Raw genomic sequence first — 23098 nt, 5'->3', positions numbered from 1 at the left:
GAGTTTGGTAATATTCCTTCAGTTTCTATTGTGTGTAAGAATTTGAAGAGTATTGGTATTAGCTTCTTTGAAATTCTGGTAGAATTTTGCACTGAAACCATATGGTCCTGGGCTTTTTTTGTTTCTCACCAACCCCAAGGATTATAAGTTAAATCTGAACCAGGACAAGGAACATGCAGGCAAAAGACTCCAAACTAATACCACCACCCAACCAGAGCTAAGACAGTCCTTGACCAGGACCCTGAATGGAATTACAATACCGCAGGATACATCCCTGCTAATGATCAGTTTATATCTTGACTCCTAGCCAGTCTCCACAAAGCTGCTCTTAAAGCAGTAAATTATGAGAAAACAAAACTAGGAATTCAACCAGGATAAACATGGAAACCAATCTCAATTCCTAGACCCCCTTACAAAGGCCTTATTACAATATACCAATCTGGACTGTGAGACACCTGATGGAACTACCTACTTCACCCGAAGTTTCCCAGACATTAGAACTGAAGCTGTGTATATACCATGTTATGCCAGAGAAATTAAAGCAAGTGGACTATAGAGCTCGGTGTGCTGAGATTCTATTTCCTGAAAATAGTCCTTGCTGTTAGTAGTTCTCTCTCCTGAGCCCCTGAGATGTATAATATTAAGGCTGGTCCCTCTAATATTATACAAGAAACTGCAAAGGAAAAGGGCCAACTAATATATAAAGGCAGTACTGTCAGAATTAAACCCAATTTCTCAATGGAGACTCTGAAAGCCAGAAGGTTCTGGATAGACCTTATGCAGACATTAAGAGACCACAGATGCCAGCACAGACTACTATACCCAGCAAAATTTTCAGTCACCATAGACAGAGAAAACAAGATATTCCATGACAAAACCATATTTAAACAATACCTAAGCACAAATCCAGTCCTACAGAAAGTACTAGAAGAAAAACTCCAACTCCAAACAACCCAAGGAAGTTTTATGCATCCATGAAAACTTTAAAAACAGGCATTACCTCAGACTAAAGGGTTGGGGAAAGATTTTTCCAATCATATGAACCTAAGAAGCAAGTTGGTGTAGCTATCTTAATATGTAACAAAATAGACTTCAAAATAAAATTAATCAAAAGAGATGGAGAAGGGCATTTTATATTCATCACAGGAAAAATCCATCAAGATGAAGTCTCAATTCTGAACATTAATGCCCCAAATACAAGGGCACCCACATTTCTAAAAGAAACATTCTAAAACTTAAATCACACATCAAACCCAACACACCAATAGTAGGAGACATCAACACCCCACTTTCACCAATGGACAGGTCTGCTAGACAGAACCTTAACAGAGAAATAAGAGAACTAACAAATGTTATGACCCAAATGGACTAACGAACTTCTATAGAGCATTCTACCCACACAAAAGGACATACCTTCTTCTCAGCAACTCATGGAACTTTCTCTAAAATTGACCACATACTCAGTCACAAAGCAAATCTCAATACATACAAAAAAAAAAAAAACTGGAATAACCCCCTGTATTTTATTGGATCACCATGGTTTAAAGTTAGAATTCAACAACAACACAAATTACAAAAAGCCTAACAATGCATAGACACTGAACAACCCTGAACTTAATCACTACTGGGTCAACGAAAAAATAAAGAAATGAAAGACTTTCTACAATTCAATGAAAATAAAGGCACAACATACTCAAAACTTATGGGACTCTATGAAAGCAGTGCAAAGATAAAAGTTCATAGCATTAAGTGCCTACATAAAGAATTTGGAGACATCTCACACTAGTGACTTAACAGCGAACCTGGAAGCTCTAGAAAAGAAAGTAACAGTATCACCCAGCAGTAGATGACAGGAAATAAACTGAGAAATGAAATCAATAGCAAAGAGAACAATACAAAGAATCAATGAGCTGGGCGGTGGTGGTGCATGCCTTTAATCCCAAAACTCAGGAGGCAGAGGCAGGTGGATCTCTGTGAGTTCAAGGCCAGCTTAGGCTACAGAGTGAGTTCCAGGAAATGAGCAAAGCTACACAGAGAAATCCTGTCTCGAAAAAACAAAAACAAAACAAAACAAAGAATCAATGAAACACAGAGTTGGTTCTTTGAGAAAATCAACAACTTAGACAAACCAGTATCCAAAGTAACCAAAAGGGAGAGGAGAATATCCAAATTAACAAAATCAGACGCGAGAAGGGAGACATAGCAATAGATACTGAGGAAATCCTAGAATCATTAGGTCACACAAAACTCCACAAAATTGGAAAATCTAAAAGAAATAGAAAACTTGCTGGATAGGGACCACATACCAAAGTTAAATCAAGACCAGAAAAACAATTTAAACAGACCCATAACCCCTAAGGAAATAGAAACAGTCATTAAAAGTCTCCCAACCACAAAAAGTTCAGGACCAGATGGTTTTAGTGCAAAATTCTACCAGAATTTCAAAGAGGAGATAATACCAATACTCCTCAAATTGTCACACACAACAGAAACAGAAAGAACATTGTCAAACTCTTTTTACAAGACTACAGTTACCCTGACACCCAACCACACAAAGATGCAACTAAGAAAGAGAATTAGAGATCAATCGCCCTCATGAACATTGATGCAAAAATACTCAATAAAATATTGGCAAACCAAACCCGAGAACACATCAAAACAATTATCCACCATGATCAAATAGGCTTCTTACCAAGACCAATCTACAAATTCAATGTAATCCTGATCAAAATCCCAACACAATTCTTCATACACCTCAGAAGAACAATACTCAGTTTCACAAGGGAAAACAAAAAACCCAGGATAGCAAAAACAAGCCTGGAAAATAAAAAAAAAGAACTTCTGTAGGTATCACCATCCCTGATTTCAAGCTCTATTACACAACTATAGTAACAGAAACCACATGGTATTGGCATAAAAACAGACAGGAGGATCAATGGAATCGAATCAAAGACCCTGAAATAAATCCACACACTTATGAACACCTGATTGTTTTTTCAGTTTACAAGTACTTTATTCCCTTGACCTTAGGGTTGATTTTCAGATATGGCAGTATCAGCTAGGCACAGTGGTACTCACTTAGAATCCTAGCACTTGTGAGCCTGAGGCAACAGGATCACAATGAATTTGAGACCAGCTTGAGCTACATAGTGAGTTTGAGGCCAGGCTGAGTTACAAATTCAGTCAGGGAAAGGGGGGTCGCAGCAACCTCTGAGGATGAAGCTCATGCCCAGAGTGTGTCATGAGGCACTTTATTTTATTTTTCAAGACAAGGTCTCACTGTGTAGTCCCGACTACCTAGAACTGACTGCATGGACTGTACTAGACTCAGATGCACAGAGATCCATATGCCTCTGCCTCCTGTGTACTTTATTCAAGGTACAGAGATCCTGAAAAGTCTCCAGACTCCATTTTTACAGTGGTTTTCCAGCTAAGTTATTCTAGGAACAATCCAGGTGCCCTTTAGAAAGTGACAGCACCACCTGGCATCCTCACATGACTGTTTATCCTGAATATTCCTTGTGCTCAATAGAAAAGTTCATTTCTAGAAGAACCTTCATGTTGGAACATCCTCACTCAGGACATCATCATCCTGACTTCCTTTTTCTTTTACCTCAGCTTCCCTCTTTTTCCCTCAGGTTCAGCTTTATTTTTAATCTTCCTCAAAAGAATGAAGATACAAGTAAGCAGGTTGTTTTGGTGCACGCCTGTATCCCAGCACTTGGGAGATGGGAGCCGGAGGATCAGGAGAACACCTGATTTTTGATAAAGAAGCCAAAAAATACAAAGAAAAAAAAAGCATCTTCAACAAATGGTGCTGGCATAACTGGATGGCAGAATGTTAGATTAATACAAATAGATCTAAAGCTATAGCCCTGCACAAACAAAACTCAAGTCTAAGTAGATCCAGTGCCTCAACATAAATCCAGTTACACTGAACATGGTAGAAGAGAAAGTGGGAAGTAGCCTTGAATGCATTGGCACAGGAGACTACTTCCTGAATATAACACCAACAGCACAGACACTGATATTGACTATAAATGGGACCTCCTGAAACTGAGAAGCTTCAGTGAGGCAAAGGACACTTTTAATAAGACAAAATTGCAGCCTACAGAATGGGAAAAGATCTTCACCAACCCCACATCTGACAGAAGGCTAGTCTCCAAAACAGATAAAGAACTCTAGAAGCTAGACATCAAAATACCAAATAATACAATTTGAAAAATGGAGTACAGATTTAAACAGAGAATTCTCAACAGAACAATCTCAAGTGGCAAAGATACACTTAAAGAATTGTTCAACATCCTTAGCTATCAAGGAAATACAAGTCAAAACAATTCTGAGGAAAAAAATCCTCCAAAACGACGCCGGAGGCGAACTCTCCCGGTTGAGACCACACTCTCCCTGCTAGGATCCCTCCCTTCGCCCAAGCAGCCACCTCAGCTACTGCCCTAATAGGGCAGGGGAAGGAAGAGACACTGGGGTGTCACAGGTTTTTCCCCTCCGCTCAGGGGGTGGCCACTAACCGAACTCCCCCATTGCTTCCTTGCTCCCTCTCTGACCAGAGCGCAGGCAGCGGGCAACAGAAAGTTCTGCAATGGGTCCTGTAGGCAGTGGCTGCACAGCTGCTGCTTCGGGGGACCCAAGGCACCACTGAGAGGGCTAGGCAGCTTGTGAGCATCGGGGCAGAGCTGGCAGGACCCAGCTGGAGCCTCAAGGAGCTCAGAATGTGGGGGTTGGTGGAGAACTAACTGCCCTTCCAGGGTCACAGCTGACAGGTCTGTGGGCCCAGCCAGGGCATGGAGTCACTTTTAGTTTGCCACTCTCATGTACTTAAAAATCTGAGATTGCCGGGCGGTGGTGGCGCACGCCTTTAATCCCAGCACTCGGGAGGCAGAACCAGGCGGATCTCTGTGAGTTCGAGGCCAGCCTGGACTACCAAGTGAGTTCCAGGAAAGGCGCAAAGCTACACAGAGAAACCCTGTCTCGAAAAACCAAAAAAAAAAAAAAAAAAAAAAAAAAAAAAATCTGAGATTAACAGCAATCTTTTGTCCCCATGGTGCATACCTTCCCATCCTCTTCATCTCCCATGCTGTTGGGTGGGGCTGCCAAGACCTGCCCTAGGGCTAAAACCTGATCAGAGTTTGGCTCCAAGAATAACATGTCACTCCCTATATGGGTTAACCAACAGTTTCTTGTCTGTGGTACAGTACTGATGCAAATTTAGATTTCTAGATTACTGAGGGAAATCACAAGAGAGACTTTGGTATAAAAGGTTGTAAAAGGTCAGTAAACTGTTTGTCATGGTTTCTTATACCTGCAAATACTGAATTTAAAAGTTAATTCTGGTTGGTTTTCATCTTTAAAATGGCTAATGATTCTGCAAACTGCTTATGTGTGTATATGGACAGGTATATGACTTGGAAATGTAAGCAAGCTTTAACTGTATGCATGTATGTAACTTGGATCCAACTGTGTGTATGTGTGCAAGTAATTATTGCTTTTTTAAATATATATATATATATATATATATATATATATATATATATATCACCTAAGTACTTATGTCTTTACCAAGTGTTCAACAGCAAGTTTCTAAAAAATTTAAATAGATAACAACATATGTTTGATAAATAAGATATTTTAAATGCTTTTACACAGAAATATACCTTGCTCTGGCAGCTAAACTTTGTAATTTAAGATTTACCCATGTAAAATGATAATGATTTTAAAGACATAAAAGGATCATAGGAAACAGCTGAGGTTCCCAAATATATGGCAGGACTAGAGTTCCAAAAAGAGTCTGGTTGCAGTGGTGGACCTCAGCAGTTTTAAAAATTGCCAGTGTCAGGTGATGATCACTGAAAGCACCAGCCATAATAAAATAGAGCAGACAGGCTATGTATGTGCTGCCAAAGATAGGGTCAAAGAAATCATCCAAGCCTCTAAATAAAAGAACCAGAAAGATTATAAATAAATCCCAGATATTAAACTTTGGGATTGTTTGTACTCTGGAGCTTGGTTTTACTTTACACAGATTATGATGATGCCATGTTTTCTCCTCCTTAAAGTAAAAAAAAAGGTAATTTATTGTTATTACAGAAGACATTTGAGAGATCTTAATCCTTTAAGAACAGTTTTTATACTTAAAAACCAATGACTTAAAAATGTTTATCCTTACCCAAGGTACATTCAGGCTTAAGAATGTTGTCTAGCCTCCTTGTATTTGCTAAGTTTGTTAAACTTAAGTTATTTGGATAACCTGTTACATATATTGATATTTTGTTTTGGTTTCTTTACTGAACCTGTATTTGATGCTAGAAGAAGCTTCAACTTAAAAGCATTGTTTTTAATAGTTAGTCATGAGTAATCCAGTTTCTTTTTAATTGTAGTCAGGGTGAATAAGTACTGATGTAATATTACAGGGATAAGTTTACTCATTTACTCAGTCCCTTGCATATGTTTTCAGGGTTGAGCTTGAAACAAGTAATTAGAAACAAAATTTGTCTATTCAGACACCTGGACAGCCCTCATACTTCAGAGATCTGCAGAATATGGCATTTAAATGTTGATCTAAAAGTTTATTATATCAGACAGGCTTCCAGATCCTAGCAGTGACCCAAGGTCTCCGAAGATTACGTACGAGGCAACACAACGTCTCTGCCTGGATTATGACAACGCTGACCACAGGGCAAGATGCCCCAATGCAACGCCTGCCGCCAGGACCCAGCCCAGACTATGGACAAGCAGTAGGACACTAAAATTGATTACACCCTTTTGCCTGATCAAGGTCAGTCTTCTGTGTCCCTATTCCACAGGAAAAATACTCTGCCTTATGGGCCTGATGGCGGAAGAAGATTGATGCTGTTCTGACTGATGCCTCCAACGTTATTGAGACATGGGTAGGGATTGATCCCTGTAATTTACAGGATTGGATGCTTCTTGGTCTGCACTCAGATATAGTTTATCCTTTTCGGATCTCTGACAGTACTGATGGCTAGGCTAGCTCTAACTTTGTTAGCATGGCAGCATCAGACAACCAGATCCTTCTGCAAGGCCATAGCTAGGTTGTTAGCTCACTTTTAAAAGAATGTTCTAAGATACAAAAGTTTAAATAAGTCATGAAGGTTCAGATATGAGTCTAAAATGAGATATGTTTCAGATTACTCTCCTGTTCTATGGTTCAGAGCTTAACATTTAGGAGTCCTGATGAGCTGGTAGAGCAATGACTACTTGCTGTTCAGTCACAAGCTCAACATTTTAGATTTGTTTTAGATGTCATCTAAATATGTCTAAATAAAAACCTAAAAATACTTCTCACCAGGCCAAAAATCTGTCCAACTTATACCTGGCTTTCTGGACAGAAGAAAAATGCCCAAATCTGTAGTTCTTGTTGGGACTCAAAGGTATGAGTCCACTTCTGCTGTTTTACAGATACCCATTACCTGTTTTGTCTACAATATGGATTTCAGTACAGACTGGTAATACCAATGTATCTAAAACTTTTATGTCATTTTGTAAGTAGGCCTCAAAGGATTAAAAGAGTCATAAAAACCTAGACCCACTTCACAGAGGTCGAAAGGACCCCAGATGAGGATTCCTAAAGATGGTATTTTTCCTCTCTCCTGGTCTTGGGACTACTGCTTTTCCCATTACTAAGGGTATGGACCTAAGGGTTTCAAATAAGTTCATAAATTTTAACTTCTGTTCCTAGTTTAAATTTGTCTCAACAGATTTCTACTTGGCTGGCAGACACCTCCAAGTTTCAGTTTCTGACTCCACTGCTCCAGACAACTGTGGGCTCCACACTTGCTAAAGGCTAACGTGGACCAGCCCAGCTAACATGATTCCTCCCTGTCCCTATGGGGTCAGGCAGCTACATGCTAATGACAAATGCCCCCTGCCCAGTCTTTGACTAGCTTTTCAGCCTTTTTTGGGGGGAGGGGGCCCTGACAACGGCATCCCAATGCCAGCTCGAAGCAGTTTCAGAAAAGAATACGTCGTCCCATATTCCTTGTTCAGAAAAGGCTGAAATGCTGAGTCAAAAGAAAACTCCCTGGCATAGAGACAAGATGGCTAATTATACATGGACTATGCATGGCCATTACAGGCCATGAGTTAATGTAATACCATAATTTTAAGATTAAAATTTGCCAAAAGGAAAATGGGGGAATGAAAGACCCTAAACCTTCAGGCTTACACCCCCAAGCCCCAAGAAATGAGGAACTAAAAATCTAGTTCCAAGGGCAAGCTGACTCAGCCATTGTTCAACCACCCCTGCCACAATGTAACAATGTAAAAAGATTTCTGTTAAGAGATGTGCTCAACTGTGACTGGGATAGTTGCAAGTGTTCCAGGAAGGACTGCTGTGACCTTTGTATATACTCCACTCCCACCCTGATACCCCCCTTGAGGTTTCAGGAAGAATGTGCATGCAGACGTGACTGTACCCACTCTGTGATCACCCTGTGATCAGGCCATGAAATTGTATGGGAATTGTAATCTTGTGGGTTTTGTGGGTTTTTCCTTTAATAGCACCCATATGGCTGCGGTAAGATGCGACTCTTGCTCTCAGGACAAGAGCAGCCCGACTGTACAGTCGCTTCAATAAAAACCTCTCATGCTGTTGCATCAACTGGACTGGAGTCTGGGTTCTTGGGGCGCCCACTTGAGACCCTAGATTTTGGGGTCTAACAAATGACAGAACTGTAAAGAGCAAACAGACAGTGATGCAGGGAAGCCTCAATGTCCACCATTGAGAAAGATGACCATGGGCTGGAGAGATGGCTCAGAGGTTAAGAGCACCAACTGTTCTTCCAGAGGTCCTGAGTTCAATTCCCAGCACCCATATGGTGGCTCACAACCATCTCTAATGAGATCTGGTACACACTTCTGTGTACATAATAAATAAATAAAATTTTTAAAAAAAAGAGAAAGATGACCATAAGCACCACAGAAAAACAAGAACAACTAGCAAGCCTTCTTAGAATCATCCATATAAGAGCAAAAGATGCCCCGTCTTCTCAAACTTCAACCAGCATACTACACTGTGGTCCTGTTAAAAATAGAACAGGTCAGTTCAAGACCAGCCTGGTCTACAGAGCAAGTTCAAGGACAGCCAGGACTGTGATAATCTTGAGATTATTCTCAGGGAATTTTCTATAATCATTTCTAAAACGATAGAATGTGGCAAAACCAATTTGATGTCCTGTTTATACTGTTACTTGTGCAGTTCCCCATCCCTTCACCCCTTCCTCAGACCCTCTAACATACCTGGATCCTTTGCTAACGTCTCTCCTTTCTTCATCATCTGTGGCTCTTTGTTCTGCTTCATGGGGGGGCAGGACAGACCGAGCAATGTGAGACCTGCACAGGAGAAAGAGATTCCTCAGAAAACACCTAGAACTTTTCATGAAACAAAAATGAAAGATGCTAACAACTCCCGAAAGAATAAAGAGAAAAAATATCAAGAAAGATATCTTTCTTTCTCTGAGGATTTCACTTTACTCTCTGAGATTGAGACAAGCGATGATATGGGATGGAACAAAGATGTGACATAAGAACACAGCATATGAAGACACATTTCTGAATGCTGTATTTACATCCCAGACTGCATACATCTCAGATGGAAAACTAATGGGAAGTAAAAGGTTGCATAATGTCTACAACCATGTGTGAAATTCTATAAAATATATTTTCTGTCTAATTATATCTGCACTGGTTCCTCATGTGATTACTACCTACAAAGCTCTCTGAGGATGCCTAGTCTCAGTGACAAAGGCCATGCTCTTGAAGAGGCAAATTATAAAACAGGGGAGTTAGAAAGCATGGATGAATTTAAATTTCAGGAGCTTTGGAACAGTCATTATAGCAAAGAGAACCCTGTTTGCAAATAATAGAAAATACAAAAACTCTACTAGGTTATTTTACAAATTATTTTATGACAGTCTGGCAACCATCAGATAAGTGAAAATAATCATGATAACATCCAATTCCTGGGATCTCAAACTTAACTGACAACATAACAGACCCCCCCAATTTCCAACCAAATATCTGGAATTATAATATTAGCAATACTGACTTGGGGAAAGACATTTCAGAACTCAGGATTTTGAAAGGAAATGGATGTCTCAGGAAGTCAGTGGTCATTCAGCCCATTAACAGCCTAGTGATGAATCCACCCTGTATTATACAGATTTAACCACTAGATGGTGAAATTGTGGTTTTACTAACAGAAATAAGCTTGTCTCCTGGAAAGCATGCTAAAGGTGGATTTATACAAAGCACAGAAAATTCCTTTTGAAAACTCAGTGATGAATGTAGAAACTTGTGGCTATCCAAGATGCAGAAAATAAGCAGTGTGTATGGCCACAGACCTAAACAAGTCAGTTATACCATGCCATCTATGGCTCTGGGAATACTGAAGAAGAGGAGGGAAGAAAATGAGGGTAAGGAGGGGAATGGGCATTACCTGCCAATCTCCAGATTCAACACAGCTGTTGTAATCAGTAACCCAGAGCAACTGTACTCACCTGCACTGGGCTCAGTCAAGGCCAGTTCTAGCCACAATCAGTCTAGGAAGGGGAGACTCACAAGGCCCCAGCCTTTACCTCTCAACTGTGGCCATGGATAGATTTTAGGAGAAGGGGAATCACTGTCTTTAGTTGTATCTCCTCTGTGGAATCTTCCAACACATAATTCGAAACCCACATTCTCAGAGATGGTTCTGGTTAATATTGGTGGGTCAAAAACAAAATGAATTGAGAGAGACAGAGACAGAGAGAGATTAGTTGGAAATATAGAACAAGATTGTAGGGAGTTGGGGATGAGAGTGTGCACTATAGGAAGTGTTTCAAGTAAAATGGCAAGTAATAACATTCTTAATAATATTTAAAAAGATCACAACAGTATGAAATTTCATTTTCATGTCTTTATCGGGTTTGGATACAGGGAATATTAGATTCATAAAGAGTCTGGAAGCCTTGCTTCATTTTTACATCTAGGAATACTTTAAGCAGCTTCAGTATCCATTATTCTCTGAAGTTCTGACACAATTCTGTGATGAATCAATCTGGCTCTCTCCATTTTCTTTGAATCAGGTGTATTAATTGCTGCTTCACTGTTGATGCTACTTAATTATCCATTTCTTTTATGCTGCTGTAATTTTGGTATGTGTATGAATCAGGATATTTGCCCATTTCTTTTAGCGTTCACAATAAAGTTGCCTAGAGGTGTTTAAAGTCAGGAGACATCAGATATGCTTGAACACTTGTATCTATTGATTAGTCTGTGCATTTGGATTGGGGACTTCTCAAGTCATCTTGTCAAAAAATCCTGTATACACAGCTATCAGGAAGATCCTAACTAAATCTCCTTGGTCATAGTGCTTTAGGAAAGCAACAGACAAGAAACAAATATAGGAAACCATTTTCTGCTGGATTTAAGGTTCCCTTTCAGAGAGACAACGTATGTCACGTTCTAAAACCTAATCAAGAACAGGTAGTATGATAGATCATGAGCACCAAAGGGGTCCATTACTGGCTTTTTGTCTAAAAGGTCCTCATGGCAAAAAAAATTTTTTTTTTTTTTGGTTTTTCAAGACAGGGTTTCTCTGTGTAGCTTTGTGCCTTTCCTGGAATTCACTCTGTAGACCAGGCTGGCCTCAAACTCACAGACATCTGCCTGGCTCTGCCTCCCGAATGCTGGGATTAAAGGAGTGTGCCACCACCGCCCGGTGCAAAATTCCTTTTTAATTGTTGCTTATATTAAAAGTAAAGTGCTTCACTCAGCCTTCATCAATCAATCTTCTTACTGAAGTGTCCAGAAGTTAGTACAGAAAACAATACTCAGTCATACTGAGATATTAAATGATGCCAGCGTCTCGTAAGTTAAGTGGAAAACCGATATTGTGATGACTAGATCAATCTGAGGCTTTTCCTGAGGTCCTGGTGTATGGAGAAGGAATACCATTCTTCCTCAGAACCCAGGAATATGCCTGGTGGAGCCAATAACAGCATTCGTCCAGATACTTGGGAGTTGTGGCTTCTGACCCAGAGAGCCCAACTCTTCACAACATAAGGGGCTGGAGTTATCTGTCCTAAGGCTGATGTGTGCTTGATCTCAGATGTTGTGACAGCCTGTGCTCCCCTTCTGCCATGTTGACTGGACTCCCTATACTTTGTCTCACTGCATTATATTTTTTCGCTGACACTGCCCCATTCTAATTTTAGAACTGTGTATAACATGCTGTGCTTCTTAATAACCCTGCAGGGCATAAGAAAGAGCTTATGCAAGAACTTGTGAACCCATTTTTTCTATCTTATTTGTTCTGATCCTATGGACCTAACTCTTAGGAGCCTGTCAGTGAAGAACAACCCTCTGGTTCAGGTCAAAGGAACATCCTAGAAGACATAATGGAAGAAGGGAAGAGCCAGAGCTAGAGCCAGAGAATGGAGAACACACAGTGAAAAAACTTCTGGAATTAAGTATGCCTCTGTGTTAATCTGTAAAATGACTCATGAGATTGATTCCATCAACATTTCATCATGGCTAAGAGAGGGGCCTCTGATGTCGGGAACTTAACTGCATGTCTATAGGCAGTTCATAGCAGACAGTAGAGGGGTGTCTCTTTCAGAGGTGGAGCCATTTAGGAGTTGCCCAGGATCCAATAAGTAACCACTCACACATGCTCAAATAGAAAAATTTAAACTCCGAGGATCCCATTCAAAGTAAAAAAAAATTAATAATAATAAAAATAAAAAACAGACATAAAAGGAGCAGGACTGATGATTTCATTTCTGCAACTGCCTTCTGCATTATCTACATAAAAACTATTAATTGAGTCAGGATCAGGACCACCATTTCTGCCCTCTCTAGACCAGGATCTCTCATGCTCCATAGAGTTGACACCCCAAACATTCACCCTTCCAATCACAGATGAGAGATTCTTTCACCTGTTTAATGCATTGGTCTCCACTTTTGTTCAGTAACCACTTGATTTCCTTTACAAGAAACATAATGAAATGAGAGATGAAATCAGACGCTCTAATCCTGACACTTGAGGCCCCTGTTACAGCTGGTCACTGAGCAACACCCATCATAGTCGGCACACGTTATGACTGATCGGGACACTAATCTCCTGTCTGAAACATCCATGCTACACATTGTTAGTTATGGACAAAACTCTTAACTAATGTGCAGCCATGTCTCCTCTCTGCTCAGAGTCCACACTCAAGGTCCTCTAGTAACTAATCTTTCAGACAAAGCAGCAGAAAGAACTCAAGAGACACAGTGTCGGAGGGAAACTAATTTCCTGCAGTCACCAGACAAGTCAGTGTACAGCTTCTTTAAAAATCAAACAAGCACCGGGCAGTGGTGGTGCATGCCTTTAATCCCAGCACTCGGGAGGCAGAGGCAGGCGGATCTCTCAGAGTTCGAGGCCAGCCTGGTCTATAAAGCGAGTTCCAGGAAAGGCGCAAAGCTACACAGAGAAACCCTGTCTCAAAAAAACCAAATCAAACAAGCAAAGAATTCACGTAAGTTTCAACCATCTCACACATGTGGTTCTGCATGAAATTACTTATTATCGTATATTCCTGCATTGTTGAATATATACTCACTGATTAACATGCATATAACAGCAACAGCAAACCAAAACAAATTACATACATGACATATGAACATTAACAGTACAATAGCATGTTCTCATTCAAACACAGGAACAAAATCAGCAAGAAGGTTTCTATTTTCTAAAGATTCTAAGCAATCTGTTTATGAACAAAGTAATACAAAATATATATGAAACTGAGAAAACACAGCATTCAAACCCTTCAAAAGATTAAACCAAGATTTTAAAATGAATTAAAATTATTTCAGTGGAAATCACTGAGAAACAACAGGAAAAATCAATTACAAGACAATATAGATAGTTTAATATTCTGCAGAGATACTAAGAAATTCTTATCAGAGTCCTGCTAGCATTTTATCAGGAAATGAGTAAACAGACCACAAAATGAACAGAATATGAAGGACCTACAGAAACCATCACAGTTAGGAAATCAGGAAACAAACTTTGAGGCAAAAATTGTCCTAATTTCACAGTATGCTTAAATGAAAGTAATGAAATTTGTATAATATTGATAAGAACACAAAAACATGACACAGATGAAATAAGGATATCATCATATGCACAGTCAGATACATTGTATTTTCTCCAAGTATTAATTATTACATAGAAAGTCAGTAATGTGTATAATAGGGTAATCATGAGATGATTTACAGTACAATATTCCAGAACCATTCCTATAGAAACATAATGTGGCAAAACATAGTTTGGTTCCTAGCACCCTCCTCATTAAAATACACAACAGATTTTAACTCCAGTTCCATGGGATCCAATGCTCAATTTTAAATTCTGTACCGGCAGGAGGTATACACAGCACATATGCATACATTCAAGCAGATACACTCCCCCACAAAAAAACAAATGTGAAATGTAATTTTAATAATAGATACTCTCTGCTGGATGGTGGTGGTGCATGTCTTTAATCCCAGCACTGAAGAGGCAGAGGAAGGCAGATGTCCATGAGTTTGAGGCCAGCCTGACCTATAGAAGGAGATCTAGGACAGTCTAAGGTATACAGAGAAACCTTGTGTCAAAAACAACAAAACAATAAAAGATACTTTCTAAAATAGTCATAGTCTGTATTGAAATTTCTATCTATGTAAATCAGAATGACATAATAGTCTCAGAGTCAACAAACGTTTAGGGAATATTGAGATATACATTTGAGGTCTAGATGTAGTTTAAGAACTATGTGTTGATATCAAATAGCACCCCAGTGTCATATCTCAGATGGTGATGTTATGATGAGCAAAACTTTGCTTCTAAATTCTACAACTGTCAGACTTGCTGCAGTACTGACACTGGATTAATCCTGTCTGCAGCTGCATCTCAACTGACTCTGTTCTAACATTCTCAAAAAGTAGAATTTGCAGTGTTACATACTGGCTCCATCCTGAAATTACACCAGAAATATAAACCTGGGGACTGGAGAGAGAGCTCAGGGGTAAAGGACACTTGTTCTTCATGAAGAGAAACAGTCCAATTCTCTCTAGACACAAGGCAACTTATGATTTTGCCTAATTCCTGTGCCAGGCATTTGGTGATTACCTCAGGGCTCCATGGGCATCGTGCACACATGCTGTTCACATAAAAACATGTAGATGAACACTCCTATACTTAATTTTTTTAAAAAAATTAAACAGAAGTCTATCTATCAAAACTTCTCTTCAGAATCTCTACCAACAAAAAAACATAGCTACAGGGTCAGGAAAAACATGGGGAAGGGGACCCTGGGTTCAATTGCCAATACTCACATAGTGGCTCACAAGTATCTATAACTACAATTCCAGGGGACCCAAAACCCTTACACAGGCATAGACACAGGCAAATACCAATGTACATAAAAATAAAAATAAGTAAATACTGTAAAACAAAAAAGAAAACTCAGGATACATTCTAGGCAAGCGCTCTACCACTAAGCTAAATCCCCAACCCAAAAGGAAATTTTTTTGTTGTTGTTACTGTTTTGAGACAGGGTTTCTCTGTGTAGCTTTGGAGCCTGTCCTGAAGCTTGCTCTGTAGACCAGGCTGGCCTTGAACTCACAGAGACCTGACTACCTCTGCCTCCCAGTGCTGGGATTAAAGGCTTGCGCCACCACCACCCAGCTTCAATGATTTCTTATTAAAGAACTTTAGGGTAAATATGGGAGAACAGATGGCCCTTATCACTACCTTAATTCTCAGTAGATCTTACCCAGTCACAGGCCAGAGGCATTCTATGTTTCTTCCCCATGATTTCATCAGAATTGCTCTACTTTTTCCATAATTGTGGAATAAGAGGCTCAAATTTCGTAAATGATCAAATATGAACAAAAATCAAGAGAATTTTCAAAGATGAAGATAAATAAAAAGAACTTAAAAAGATCTCCAAAACCAAATACAGGTATTTATAAATTCCTTGAGGAATTTAGAAGATACTCAATGAACTAAGGAAGAAAAATAACAAGTAAATGAGGTGAGGAAATTCACAGTATAAAAGGAGCATTAAAGCAATACAAAGACAGTCTGGCTCTAGTGGTGCACACCCTAATACCAGCACTGAGAGGCAGAGGCAGGCAGATCCCTGTGAGTTCAAAGCCAGCCCAGTCTACAGGGTGAGTCACAGGACAGCCAAGACTACACAAAAACTCTTATCTTGAAAAACCAAAATAAAATAGCCTTTAAAAAAAAAAGAAAGAAAAAGCAATACAGGGCTGGAGAGATGGCTCAGTGGTTAAGACCACCGACTGCTCTTCCAGAGGTCCTGAGTTCAATTCCCAGCACCCACATGGTGACTTACAACCACTTGTAATGAGATATGGTACTCTCTTCTGACCTGCAGGGACACATGCAGGCAGAATACTGTATAATAAATAAATAAATAAATCTTTTTTTTTTTTTTAAAAAAAGCAATACAAAGACAACAAAATGTATCTCTGAAAGCTACAATACAAGGAAATAGGAGAGAAATCCTCAACTTTGAGGAAGGAAAGAAACATCACTCAACATCTCCACTAATCCTTCCAGCAGAAACCAGAGGACACATGGACAATTCATTCTCCCCCCCCCCCCGACAAAAAGGGGGGACCTGATGAGCAGCAATAGAAAGGGGATATGTCCTCTCTGAAGGTGGTTCCAAGAGAAGGTCAAAGAAACTGACAGCGGCAACATGGAATATGACAGCAGCGTAAAGATGAAAGTGAAATACAGCAACATCAAAAGCTCCAGTGAACTTGTGTTCATGAACTATTTGGAGTGCAAACATGACCTTTCTCATCATAACAGAACCTGCTCAAAAGCAATGATAACGAAGGTCACAGGCACTAGGCAGGCATCCGCTACTGATATTGGCTATATGTACAAATACTCAACCTGCCTTTAAATGGCTCAGTTCACTCTCATATCCAGGGTGCTGCTTTCAGCCTGGGTCAAAGAAACTTTGTTTTCAATGTCAGAGACTCACAACTTTTCAAATACTGAGAACAATTGACTGCTTAATACACAGTCAATAATGGGAAATCCGTATTACAACATCAAGTATTTTTTTCAGTGAAATTTTCTATAATCATTAATGAAACAGAATCTGCTAAAAACCAGTTTCACGTCCTGTTCCTACCATCATTTGACACTTACCCAACCCCTTACTCATTCCTTGTAACACACCTGGATCCTTTGCTACTGCCTCCTCTCTCTTCACCATGCAGGGCTCTTTATTCTGATTCACAGGTGAGCAGGACTCACTGAGCAATGTGAGACTTGCATATGGGGAAGGGAATCTTCAGAAAGCACCTGAAACTTTCCATGGAACAAAAACGAAAGAAGAAAACACCTGCCAAAGGATAAACATGAAGGAGAGAGAAAATATCATGAAAAACGTCTCTTTATCTCTGAGGATCTCACTTTATGGGATGTGAAACCTCATTCACACACACCTCACACACATGCAGAGTGGTCTGTCCAAGAACCCTGAGAAAGAGCAAGGGAGACTGCAAGAAAATTATTCTGACCCTCAGAACCAGACTGCTGCACTTCTCCAAGATGAGATCTCTGAAAAAAAGCCCTGAGAGCAGGGTCTAGGCATTCCCACTCCTCCTACAAGAAGTCCACAGTCACAGCACTGAATGTCAACAAACCATGAAATAAAAAACAACAGTTTTGCCACATGAGCAAGGGCAGAGTGCATTTCTTGAACAAGGAGACATTTTTCTGATGTAGGTGTCCGATCATAAATAATCAAAAGTCGCTTTCTAGTTTTGTATGGCCTGATAATGTCTTTTCCCAGCATGTATACGGGGCTTGCCTGGACCTTATCAGAGGGCAAAAAACTCAGAACAAATGGCTAACTGAAGTGCCCATTAACATATCAAGCGGACATTTTTGCCAGGGGCTCTCTTGGCCTCTAGTCTCCAGGTTCCTTGGCTTCTCTCCTGTCTTCCCTTCATTTCTCTCTCTCCTCTTCTGTCCCTGCTCATGGACCAGTTCATTCTGGGCCCTTCCAGATGCCTCTGGCTATTTTCTCCCTCATACCTACAATAAACCTCCTCAAGCACATTTAAAAGTAGTCGTGTCCTCATTTATCATTCAGACCTAAGGTGTAATATCAACAACTAAGCATATGAAGACATTTCTTACAGAGTGCATACATCTCAGGTGAAAAATTAATAGGGAGTAAAACTTTGCTCAGTAAGTGTTACTATTTACAATCATAACTGTGGTGCTTTATAACGCATATTTTCTGATTCAATCAAATCTACAAAGGTTCTTCATGTGACTAAAATCTACAAAAGCTCTCTGGGGGAAGCCTATTCCTCGGGTCAAAGGCCACTCTATTGGATAGGGAAGTAGTGGACCGGGGAGATAAGAAACCATGGATTTATTTCAAATCTAGCTTTGTAACTGGTACAGTATCAAAGAAAACCCGTTTGCAAACTACAGACACTGCGACGAGATTGTTTCGTGAAAACATTCTGGCAACCAAAAAAGAAAAAATCACGATACACCCCACTTCATAGGATCTCGACCTTACCGACAACGGAAAGACATCCACAGCAGAATTTCGGAGCCGACTTCCTTATGAACAGCAGAGAAACTGCTCGCACCCGGGTCCCTCCCCTCCCGTGTCCCAGCCCCGCAGCTCCTCTGACCTGGGAGGTTCCAGGGCCGCCGGGCTGCGGTTCCCGCCACTGCGCTGCTGACTGGTGACTTTCCCAGGCCGCCCCGCGCGGAGACTGCGGCTCCGGGGAGGTTTCGTGTCCCCGCGACACCCCGCCGTGTCCTCCTCAACCAGTCCCGGAGGACGCTTCTCCGGGAGGCCAACACGTAAGGGTGAAATTTCCTGTCCTTTCAGCCTGGTTCCCTGAAGCGGCTGCGCCTGGCCCCGCCCAATACATCGCTGCTTCCGGTTACGTGATTCTTTCCAAACACCAACCTCTGACTCTTTTTCTTTGTTATCGAAGTGCACCCCGCTGTTTCTTTTTTCCGAAAGGCCAATGATCAGGCAGGTGCCCCGGCCCATTGGGGACCCGCCCCTCCCACTTGGTCTCAGGCCGCCTTCCACACAGCTCCAGCTGTCAGGCTGCCCTGGACCTGCTCTGCACAGCCTCCCCACATGCTTGCTGCCAGCCTAGACCAGAACTGCATCTAGGAGGACGCTGCATCCGGGATTCTGACCCTGTGCTCTGACCCCATCAGGTAAAAGTTATCCCGCCTAAGTTTTCATCTTGGGATACCAGCTTCCTGGGTTAAAATGCACAGCAAAAGAAAACAAACGCCCCAAATTCTGATGCTCAAGTCCCATTCCCAAAACAAATTAAAACTAAAATAAAACGCCCTAGGCTCAAAATACAAACCATATCTGTATCCCCTAAGGAAAGAAGTTAAATGATATCCAATATACAGAACTCCAAAATTGTCAAAACATGTAAAGCATGTGAATCAACTCAAAAAAGATTGGGAAAAAAATTATCTGTGGGCAAGAAAACACTAGCAAATGCCTGAAGGATGTGAAGACATTGTAGGATATGAAAATTAAATTCAGTAAGTACTTAGAAACACCAAAAAAAATCCAAACTGAAATGAAACTGTAGCGCCCGTGCTACTACCCATTCATCATGTCCCACCAAGGGGCTGAGGACTAAAACACAGACAAGACAGCTGGTCATTCTTCTCCTTAGAATGCCCTTTATTGAAGGAGGGAAGAGGCCTTAAATACAGACTTACAGCACAGTGGGAGAACCTGGAGGGCAGAAGTTCTCTATAGATATTTTACATTCTTGCATCCTAACTGTTTACACCAAAATGCAGGATACACAAACGAGGAACCTACCTTAAACTGTTTAGGAGGAAGGAAACCAGCAGGGAATTAGCATAGGGAGGATATCCCATCAAGGTCAGCTAGCAAGGCAACAGCCACTCAAGGAAGGGGTGGGGGGTCAGGGCCCAACATGAAACAAGAAATAAAAAATGAAAAAATCCGAATAATAATAACTCACCTAGATCAGTGAGGTAGGAGACAGAATATCAGGCCTGAAGACAAGGCAGAGGAGCTGGATGGCTCAGAGGAAATAAAGAATTAAAATAAAAATGCTCCATGCAAGTATTACTAGTTAAAGTTAAAAGAGAAGTTCTATCTGTATATTCTACACTTATTTGAAATATTCTAAATTTTTGAAACAGTAACTCATTCTGGAGAGCTTTCCCGGGAAGCTGGATTATCATTTCCATCACTATACAAATGAAGTGACACTAAAAAGCCATCTTAATCTGTGAGACCAAAATGAGCCATCTTAGAAATAAGACCAAAATGCTTTCACCCTAAAATTTAGGCCTAAGATTTCTCCTTTTGGGAATAGGCCATCAGTTACTAAAACCAGTCAGTTCAGATTCCAGAAACTAGGAAGTGTAAAAGTACAGAGTCACAAGATAGTCACGAGGTAATGCCTGCCGGACTATGGAATGTCCTCTCCCTGGTTTCCAGGGTAACTGACCACAGAAATGCCCCCACCTGAGGGCAGCCAATGAGAAATGGTGACTGGCAACCACTCCCTAAGAAGTAAGATTAGCCCGGCGGTGGTGGCGCACGCCTTTAATCCCAGCACTCGGGAGGCAGAGCCAGGCTGATCTCTATGAGTTCGAGGCCAGCCTGGGCTACCAAGTGAGTTCCAGGAAAGGCGCAAAGCTACACAGAGAAACCCTGTCTCGAAAAACCAAAAAAAAAAAAAAAAAGAAGTAAGATTAAGCCATGATTTCTAGAAAGTCCCTAGAAGCGAGCCAATCAGAATTGTACCCATACTAGCACCCCTAAACGATGTAACGTTATGATTTTTCCCTTTAAAAACTGAGCTTGCAGACAGGTGGGCACTTCCTCCAGCCTCCACTGTGTTGGATGTATTGGACGAAGTCCCTGCCTAGGCTTGTATTGCTTTTGGATATCCAGAATTAAACCTTGCTTTTGCATTCCGGCATGCTAGTCTTTGGTGGTCTCTCTGGGGGTCTCGATCTGGGCACAACAAATCCCTCACAGAACTCCACTACTGCCACTCAAATATCCAGAATTACACTATTAGCAGTGTTGACTTGGGGGAAGACAATTCAGTAACTCCGGGTTTAGAAAGGAAATGGGGCCGAGTGGTGGTGGCGCATGCCTTTAATCCCGGCACTGGGAGGCAGAGCCAGGCAGATCTTTGTGAGTTCGAGGCCAGCCTGGTCTACAGAACGAGATCCAGGACAGGTGCAAAGCTACACAGAGAAACCCTGTCTTGAAAAAAAAAAAAGAAAGAAAGAAAGAGAGAAAAGAAAGGAAATAGGTATCTCAGGAAGTCAGTGGTCAGTCAGACCATTAACAGCCCAGGGCTGAAGTCATGCTGTGCTGTGAGATGGAGATGTTGTGCTTGTGCTAACACGGAAACAAGTTGGTCTTCTGGGAAGGATACTGAAGATGCTTTTATGGAAAACACAGAAAATTCCTTTTGAAAACTCAGGGGTGAATGTAGAAGCTTGTGCCTGTTCAAGATGCATAAAATAAGCCATTGAAATGGGCACAGCCTTAAACAGCTCAGTTACACTATCCCATCAATGCTCTGGGCATACTGAGGAAGGGGCAGTGGGAAGGAAATAAGAAAACATACATGAGCCCGGCCAGGACATGTCATACTCTAGACTCCACACAGCTGTTGTAATCAGTAACCCACAGCAACTATACTCACCTGCACTGGGCTCAGTCAAGGCCAGCCCTGGACACAATCAGTCTAGGAAGGGCAGAGGCTCACAGGGCCCGACCCTTGTGCTCTCAACTGTGGCTATGGAGAGATTTTAGGAGAAGGGGAATCACTGCTGCAGGCCGCAGAAATATATCATAAGAACTCAGCCAGTTATGGCAATGTCACTACCTGAAAAGACCAAGGAATTCCTTCAGAGGAAGCCAAATTCAAATTCCAAGGGGCTTTTTCGTGTTACTTGGCTTTTATAGATCAGCTGTATTCTGCTATGAAAATCATGTGTGCCTTCATAGTTTTCCCACTTGATTTTTCCCTAAGAAGGCCTAACAATGTGGACTGATCACTCTCTGGACATACACATTCAAGGTATTTGGAGAACAACCTCAGGAAAGGCTTTCAAGGACTAACAGTAACAACAGTCCACATGCTAGTCTCCTGATTTAAGGTAAATTCCACAAGGAGACACTGCTTTACACAATTTAGCTCGGATCCTCCTTTCTTACAGCCTTACTAACTTTATAGACCTCTAACACCTTACCTAACCACTTCTAAGAATATTTTGATAACCTTCTGCACTGACAGCTATGCTCAGTCAGCACCCCAGTTCAAGCCTCCCTGTAATTATCATCATTGGCAGCATCCGGCCAGGTCCATCCCCAGATGGAGCAAAGTACCTTATCAGAGATACCTCTGTACTCTCTAAGAACAGACTTAACATCCAGACTACCCGTTTGAGAAGGCCTGGCAGATGTGCCAATTAAGCTTAACTTCCTCCTTTCCCAAATCTTAACCCTATTTCCAGATCTCCCTTTAACTTTCACCAGAGGCATCTAGCTGTACACAGGTTGCCTAGCGACCGAGCACACTTTTCCGGACCCTGCAGAATAACAGCAGATACCTTGGACAGATAGGAGCCACAGGAAAAAAGAAGGCGGTTTTATTTTCTCCCATTGACCTAGCAACTTATAGATTCTTAACATTTTCTACTAATCACGTTTAAGACCGTAGTTGAGCACATAAGATCCCTCTTCTTAGATATTACTCAAATTTAGCCTTTAGTTAATTCATTTCCCCATTGGTCACTTCCCTTTGGGGTTGCAAATTATAATTAACAATTACTGCCCCTCTATGTGATTCTTATCACCCTTCCTTTTGACCCCGGAAGCCTGGCTTTGCACTGCCAAGGGATTACTGCTTGTAAGTGTATATATACCTCGACTTCCAGGGCACAGGAAGAAGAAGAAGATTGGGAAGAGTAAATGACTAGACTAAGAGTTTC

General features: G+C 41.1%; 1 protein-coding gene across 14 annotated transcripts in view; it reads right to left on the bottom strand.

Moving 5' to 3' along the window:
- The window catches only part of LOC128125424 (zinc finger protein 420-like), a 337518-nt gene that overhangs the window by 73649 nt on the left and 240771 nt on the right, over positions 1-23098 (bottom strand). For 2 of the 14 annotated variants that reach the window (XM_052762829.1, XM_052762826.1), the window contains exons 1-3: positions 18748-18859; positions 17237-17432; positions 9274-9366 (exon numbers count right to left, since the gene is read on the bottom strand). In XM_052762829.1, the coding sequence (XP_052618789.1) occupies positions 9274-9366; positions 17237-17303 (160 nt within the window). In that variant the 5' untranslated portion in view covers positions 17304-17432; positions 18748-18859. The other 12 variants (XM_052762834.1, XM_052762827.1, XM_052762820.1 and 9 more) reach the window with 12 other exon arrangements.

This window comes from Peromyscus californicus, unplaced genomic scaffold (assembly GCF_007827085.1).
Source record: "Peromyscus californicus insignis strain IS unplaced genomic scaffold, ASM782708v3 Scaffold_4__1_contigs__length_199733344, whole genome shotgun sequence".
NCBI lineage: Eukaryota > Metazoa > Chordata > Mammalia > Rodentia > Cricetidae > Peromyscus > Peromyscus californicus.
Note: the sequence above shows the minus strand (reverse complement) of the source record. Positions and strands in the feature narration are given on the sequence as shown.